Source organism: Pteropus alecto, unplaced genomic scaffold (genome assembly GCF_000325575.1).
Source record: "Pteropus alecto unplaced genomic scaffold, ASM32557v1 scaffold7, whole genome shotgun sequence".
NCBI lineage: Eukaryota > Metazoa > Chordata > Mammalia > Chiroptera > Pteropodidae > Pteropus > Pteropus alecto.
The window spans coordinates 63,114,121-63,121,400 of NW_006494614.1; the positions used below are offsets into that span (position 1 = coordinate 63,114,121).

The window sequence follows — 7,280 nt, forward strand, 5'->3', positions numbered from 1 at the left end:
GCCGCGTGCGCAGCGCTCCCCAGGAGCTCGGCCCGCACTCACGTCGTCCATGAGCAAGAGCAGGATGTTGGGGGGCTGTGGGACGCCCAAGGCCCCCAGCCCCGCTGCACTCAGCACCAGCAGTAGCCGCCACCTCATCACCGCAGCAACCGCCTCCATGGCAACCATGTCGGGCGCCTCCGAGTCCTGGCCAGAGGCGGGAACAGGGCTGGCGGTCTTTCCTGCCGGGCGGCGAGCCGGACCAGACTGACTGAGCAACTCAGGCGGGGCCAGACCAACTGGGTGACTGGAGGGACAGGGCCTCGGGGACCACGTGACCGGCGAAGGTCACGTGACGCAGCCGGCTTCCCAAGATGGCGGTGTGCGTGGCGGTGATCGCCAAGGAGGTGCGTATGCGGCCCCTGCCCTGCTCTCGCCCTCGCCCTCGCCCTCGCCCTCGCCATCCGCCTTCCTGCTTCCCTGCCCCCAGGGTCCCGGAGAGGTGGGCCAGCAGGCTTCGCGGAGCGGAGGGCGCCAGGGCGGTTCCGGGGAGGTGCTGTCCTCACTCACCTCTGCAGCTGCGGGAGCGTCATCCTCTTGCGCCCAGACTGAGACCTCTACCGCCCGCGCCCCCGCCCTACCCGTCTTGCTCCGAGTCAGCCTCCCATTTCTCCACTGTGCTCCATCGCACACTCCCGTGGGCCACGCTATCGCCCACCGGGACGAGGGACACAACACGGCAGTCACAGTGCTGCGTTAAAAACAAATCAAGCCCCTGCCTAAAATCTCTCCAGTGCCTTCTCATCGTCGTAGGATAACGTCTGAATAACCTGGTCGCCTCATTCCCTTCCCGCATACCACTAACACCCGGTCCACTCCAAAAGAATTATTTGTAGCCCAGGTCAGGTTCTGTCTCACCTCCCTACCTTTGCACCTGGAAACCCTATCCCCATCTCCCAGGCCCCTTCACTGGTCACCATGGATTTCATTTCCCCTAGAAAGCTGTTTCTGAATCCTGAGACTGAGCTGAGTGGCCATCCACATGCTCTTATTACACAAAACCTCTGTGTCCTTCTGGTGCCTTGTGTGTTCAGAGGTCTCCAAGCCGTAGTCCACGCACAGGTATCGGTTGGTGGTCTGTTAGGAACCCAGCCTCACAGCAGGAGGAATGGCCTGTGAGTGAGTGAAGAAGCTTCATCTGTATTTGCAGCCACTCCCTAGCGCTAGCATCAGCACCTGAGATCATTAGGCATTAGATTCTCATAGGAGCACCAGTCCCTGGTGCCAAAAAGGTTGCGAACTGCTGTTCTGTAAGACCAGGCTTATGAGATGTTCCTGCCTTGAAGCTCCTGAGTGCCAGCTTCCCTTTTAGCACTGTGCTCCAGCAGTTATTGGCTTTTCTGTTGACTATTTCCTTCACCAGATGTTAGCCCCGTTAGTGTAGGGACAGTGTTGTGTTCACTATATCTGGGCACATAGGACAGAAGCAGTGAATTGTGACATGTTGGAACCCCGGGAAGATGCTGTTAACTCCGGGTTAGGACGGTCAGTATTGGATATGTTGAGATGAAGGGAAGTTTGAGCCACATCTTGAAAGGTCAAATGAGAGCATGCCAGTGCCTCTGCCAAGGTGAAGAGGTTATACGAGGTGGTGTATCAAGAAACAGCTAGGGTGGCTCCATAGTGTAGTGGTTAGCACGTCTGCTTTACACGCAGAAGGTCCTGGGTTCGTGCCCCTGGTGGAGCCACGGACCATACCCTGGGTGTGCCAGGCCCCCCTGGGACCATACCCTGGGTGTGCCAGGGGGTGCACACCACGAGCGTGTGGGAGGAGACACCTTACCTTCAGAGATCCAGTTCTTAAGGGGAAATGGCAACATCCATAGGTCAGGGGCGAAAGTGGGGAGGGGGGATTAAAGAGGGGAAAAGAGTGTTCAAAAAAAAAAAAAAAAAAAAGAAACAGCTAGTATTATGGGGCTAAGAGAGCACATGCTGGGACTGGGCCCCACACAGAAGGTGAATGACCTGTCCAGGTGACAATGTTCATTGTTAGGCTGTGCTCAAATCCATTTTTCTGAGCCATGTTCTCTTTTCTACCCACCTTAGTCATGCCCCTTTGCAGACAGTATAGAAACCTCTTCAAATTAGTTTGGGTCCCCTGAAGGCAGTGCCCTTAGCAGTCAGGAGGATCAAGCAATTGGTTTTAGAGAATGAGAGCCTGTTTCCATGGCTAGTTAGCTCTGTGGCCTTGTTTTCGTAATTGGCTCTCCGAGGTGGATTCTCATTACTTCAGTTGTTGTCGTCCTTTCTTGCAGAATTACCCTCTTTACATCCGCAGTGTCCCCATGGAGAACGAGCTGAAGTTCCACTACATGGTGCACACGTCCCTGGATGTGGTGGATGAGAAGATCTCTGCCATGGGGAAGGCCCTGGTGGACCAGAGGGAGCTCTACCTGGGCCTGTTGTATCCCACAGAGGATTACAAGGTGTATCCTTTACATCCAGTGGATACCTGTCAGAGGGCCTCTCCCCGCGGGGTTTGCATCCGCGGATTCCGCCTGCAGTTGTGTGGTGTACTGTAGCATCAGCTAACCTTGAAAGGCATCTTGTACTGTCAATGTAAGAAATATCCAAAGCTGTAGAGAATTTTTATAAGAGTTTATTTGAGCCAAACCGATGACATATACTGGGGAGCAAGATCTCAAATGCTCCAGGGAATACAGTTTTGCAGCTTTTTTAAATGCATTTGAAATTAAGGAGGGAATGTAAGGGAGATTACATGGAGGTGGGGGAAAGCAGAGCGGGGATTGGATTACAGGATAGTTAATAAGATTATATGCTCTCTTGAGGGTGGTTATTTCAAAGGTGTGTTAATCTAGATGCATAGAAATAATTGATAGGGCTTGCTTAAGACAAAAATAAACCTTTTACTGAAAAGTTTTATGCCTGGGATGTGAGGGTTTTCAGCTGTTGTGGGGATTAGGGGAGCTTGAAACTAATTAAGACCTCATGCCCTTTTTTTTCTTTAGGAGGATGTTTGGTTTGTAGAAGAACTGCTTCATGCCTGCAAGGATTCCTTTCTCAGCAGGGCCACCACCTCTGAGCAAGGATGATTAGTTTATTAATTTCATTATCAGGCCCAGCCTCAAGTCACTCTGAAATCTTAACTACTCCCTTGGAACAAATGGCTTGAAACCCTTGGAGTTCAAAGACATTCTCGCAAGCAGTAATGTAGCTTGCCCACAGTGATGCTTGCCCGGGAGCCACTGTTCTGTGAGGTGAAATGGCCTTTAGAAGTGTGGACACCACAGGCAAGACTGGCCATGATTGTGAAACCTCTGGTTTTGCAGTTAATACTCAGGCTCGGCATTGATTCATAAGGAGGCTGGGGCCGCAGGGCCTGGGAAGGGCAGCCCCAGAGTTTGAATCAGGATGGGGCTTAGCTGTCTGCTCTTTGCTGCTCCAGTAAACACCAGGAACTGCCCGCAAAGAAGTGTCCAGTCATAGAGGAGCATATTCCAGATGTTCTTCCTGGTATTGTGGGACTGGCCCAGCTTGGGGCACTTCCTTTGATGAAAGGTTGTCATGTTTCTCCAAAGCATCTTTGGGGCCAAGAGACATACACAGATAGCCTTGCACTTGCACACTCTTCACAGTGAGGCTGTGTTTCATGCTGCCACAGGGTCCCCGTGTTGACAGCGTGTTCCTTAACCAGCTGTGTAGATATGGCTACGTGACCAACTCCAAAGTGAAGTTTGTCATGGTGGTGGATTCCTCCAACACAGCACTTCGAGACAATGAGATTCGCAGTGTGAGTGCAGGGAGTCTGTAAGCTGTTCCCGGGCCTCTTTGTTTTCCCTTGTTTTGAAATGCCGAGTAGCCAAAAATCTGGCAGTAGTTGTGTGTACATATGAATTAAGAATGTCGGTTCTTGTTTTAGATGTTCCGGAAGCTGCACAACTCCTACACAGATGTGATGTGCAACCCCTTCTATAACCCGGGGGACTGCATTCAGTCCAGGTGGGCCGGCTGCTCTTGGGTTTGCCACCTTCTTTTGTAGGCCCTGCCTTGCTAAAAAGCAATGATTCTGAAAGGGAGGGAAGGTCTTTTTAAGCGATGGGCACTATTTCCTTAAGGCAGCAATTCTGAAGTAGCAGAACCCTGTTTTTCCAAACAAACTCACACAGATTTCGAACATATAGAACAGAGGGGAGTTGGGGGCCCCGGTAGGGGAGCAGAGCTTGCCCATTTGGTTTCTCACGTGCACCCAGCAAGTACTGGGGCACCTCCACAGAACCCAGTGAGGGCCCAGGCATATGGGCAGACTTGGAAAACATCCTCCTGTCACTGCTTGATTCTGTCTTTGATACTGAACTTGGACGGTGAGGAAATTGGATTGCAGATATCTTCAGATAGCCTTAAAATAAGGTCTTAAGGTTGAAAGATCACAGAGATGCTTCATAAAAGAGCATTGACGTGCATACACCCCAAACCTGCTCCTGGGAATTCTCTACATTTGTAGACACGCTTCCCAAAGGGCTCCTTGAAGCTAGCAGGTGAGACCATACTGCAGTGACCGGAGCCAGGCCCTTCCTGTGGCATCTCTCAGCTGTGACACTGTGTTTTAGGTCATCCTGTGTCCCAGAGGGGAGAATCATGCCATTATGCAGAATCCTGTGTCTCCCAGGCTGCTCAGGGCAGGGACAGCCATTGTTCTCGTTGCCCCGCAGCCCTGCAATGCCCACACTGCAGCTCTTCTGCTCCTGCCTGGAGACCTAGTCGGGGCAGAGCTGAGTCTAATAGGCTGGACCTCGGAAACTGTGAAGGGAACTAGGAAGCAGGAGACTTGGATTCTCATTACCAGGTGTGGCAGGATGCACATCCTGGCCTGTCAGCCAAGTTTACTCATCTGGATGTTGGAGACTGACGCCCAGAGCGTCCTAGGAGACAGGCAGTGCCGCAGAGCTTGTCTCTGTGTGGGCAAGGGGTGGAGGGCCAGGTCTCTTCTCTGAATTGGTCTGTTTTTGTTTGCAGGGCCTTTGATAGCATGGTGACATCTATGATGATACAAGTCTGTTGAACAAGAACACTGCTGCCTATTGATTGAAGATTTTTGTATATAACTGTATTGTGTATATGTGTATTTATTATCATTTGCCTCGTCCCGAGTGTCAGAGAATGCTGTATGGGGGCAAGGCCTGGTGTGGTGCATATCAACTAAAGGTCTTGTGACATCAGATTTGGTGTTTTCCTTCTGTGTCAGCGGAGGGCTTAACTAAAGGATTTTTTTATGCAAGACCTTTTCAGAGGTGGGGCCAGAGGTCAGGGACCAGACAGAGCGGGAAGCCATTGTCCCCACTAGGCACAAAGGGGCAGGAGCTCTGGAGAGGCTGGGGCCACGGAGCCGGGCTCTGCTCCACCAGCTGTTCTCGTGGCGCCCTCCAGTGGCCGACCAGGTGGGGGGGTGTGCAGGGCATCCTATGCCCAGAGCCAGATCACGGGGAGAACACAAGGAACAGCCCACACACCTTCCTCCACAGGGAGAAGTCCTCCTGGTCTGGCGTCTGGCCTGGCATCTGGATTCAGCTAAGCCTTGGCAGGCAGCCCTCACAAGATCTAGGACAGCTCATGTAACTGCAGTGTCTTATCTGTGGCGGCTTGTTTTCCGAGCATGAATGAGCCTTCTTCCTGTTAGCGCATGGGGTTCCTAATGGCCTGAGGGTTACATTTGAGGAGGAGCTCCTCATAATTGGATGTCTGTATTGTGTTTCCCCAAAAGTCCGCTCAGCCACGTATAAAGGACAGTCCCAATAGTTGACCATGACTGAGGTGACAGAACCTTTTGGGGTCAGGGAGCCCAAGTTCTAGCCCCCTTTGTCATTTGGTAAGTTGGCCCATGAAGTGGGAGAGGTGACAAAGACCTGCTGGGTCTGAGCCCCTGCCCATCCACCCTCTCCTACACACAGTCTGCTCCACATTGTATTCAGTGAGGCTGGTGGCTGGCTTCCTTGAGTCAGTGTCCCAAGACAGCTGTGAGTCCCTCCCTCCCCCATCAATCAATCCCTGGAGAGGGAGTCTCTGACCAGGAGGAAGGAGGCTCAGATTCCTCTGGGGAATGGGGAAGGCTGTAGTATCGGTCAGCCTGCGGCTAGAACTGGGAGATGAACTCTTCTCTGTACCCCTTTGAATTTCCTTCCTTTTTAAAGAGTATAGGATTAATTTTTTAAATTGCAGAAGTAAAAAGATCAGCTGGAAGTATGTTAAAAATACAAGTCCCAGCCCCCTTCTGCTTTCACCACCGCAGGTGGAATTAGAAGATCTAAAGTGGGTCTGAGAAGTACCAACGAGCAGGTTTGCTTGTGATGCTAGTGGACCGTAGGCCCCCGTCACACAAGGTTTCTTCCCTGGAGTCGTGGTTGAGGTTTCAGTAGTAATGTCTCCTGCCTGAGTAGTGGCTCTGGTATGGACTGCAAGTTGCTGACCCAGTATATCCATTCTCCCTGGCTTCCTTACTAACTGAACCTCAGTGTTAATTGGGTGCCACTGACTAGATAAAAGATACTTCCTAACCTCCACAGTACACAAGGATAGGTACTCATGGCATGTAAGTGGATGGTGATGGGGGGAATTTGCAGGAAAGATACTTTAAAAGGGGATTCCGCTGGCAAATAGAGTACCCTTCATCTTTTTCCTTCTTCCCACCTGGAACTTGGATGTGATGGTTGGAGCTCAGGCAGCCATTTTGAGCACATAAGAGTTATCCACTCAGAACAGGGGAGTGAAAAGCTAGCGGGAGCCTAGATCTTTGCTGACATACCAGCCCTGGGTTACTTGTGTTCAGCAATTTTTGATGTGAGAACATAAACCCCTATCTTATGGAACCCGTTGCTACTTGGATTTTTCTGTAGGTGCAGCCAGACCAACCCATAAATGCTTTCTACATTACAGAGTTTTCACACACTATTTATTTATTTATTTATTTATTTATTTGTTGTTTATTTATTTATTCTTTTTTTTTTTGAGTATTAGACCCAAGGAATTATTTGTTTGAGTATTAGATCCAAGGAAAAATTTGTCATTACTATATACCAAATTCATATTATCAAATGAATGAGGGACACACTCCATTGAATGGGGATGTGGAACTAAACTTTCTGCATACAATAGAAGTAAATATTTAAAATTTTCCCTGATCTGTTGGGGAGATAGGATTTCATGAATCTCAAAATGTGGAGCAGGGAGAGGTATCCAAAGAGGTAGCAGCCTGCCAGGAGATCAAGGGCTGGGGGAATATGGTGTGC

General features: G+C 50.6%; 2 protein-coding genes across 4 annotated transcripts in view; one reads left to right on the forward strand and one right to left on the reverse strand.

The window, feature by feature from the left end:
• GALNS (galactosamine (N-acetyl)-6-sulfatase) overlaps positions 1–205 on the reverse strand; it is a 31,605-nt gene extending 31,400 nt beyond the window's left edge. For 2 of the 3 annotated variants that reach the window (XM_006926760.3, XM_025042572.1), the window contains exon 1: positions 43–205. In XM_006926760.3, the coding sequence (XP_006926822.1) occupies positions 43–168 (126 nt within the window). In that variant the 5' untranslated portion in view covers positions 169–205. The remainder of the gene's footprint in view (positions 1–42) is intronic. The other variant, XM_025042573.1, reaches the window with a different exon arrangement.
• Positions 206–247: 42 nt separating this feature from the next.
• TRAPPC2L (trafficking protein particle complex 2 like) lies at positions 248–5,216 on the forward strand. The gene is made up of 5 exons (XM_006926761.3): positions 248–386; positions 2,295–2,467; positions 3,703–3,790; positions 3,920–3,999; positions 5,014–5,216. The coding sequence occupies exons 1-5, from the start codon at positions 354–356 to the stop codon at positions 5,057–5,059; spliced, it is 420 nt and encodes a 139-aa protein (XP_006926823.1). The 5' UTR covers positions 248–353; the 3' UTR covers positions 5,060–5,216.
• The last annotated feature ends 2,064 nt before the right edge of the window (positions 5,217–7,280 follow it).

Bases quoted from the DNA above. Each gene is read 5' to 3' on its own strand.
- TRAPPC2L (XM_006926761.3), top strand. From the start codon at position 354: ATGGCGGTGTGCGTGGCGGTGATCGCCAAGGAG. The intron at 2,468-3,702 runs GTATCCTTTACA...CCAGCTGTGTAG, and splicing joins CCCACAGAGGATTACAAGGT to ATATGGCTACGTGACCAACT. The intron at 4,000-5,013 runs GTGGGCCGGCTG...TTTTGTTTGCAG, and splicing joins GGGGACTGCATTCAGTCCAG to GGCCTTTGATAGCATGGTGA.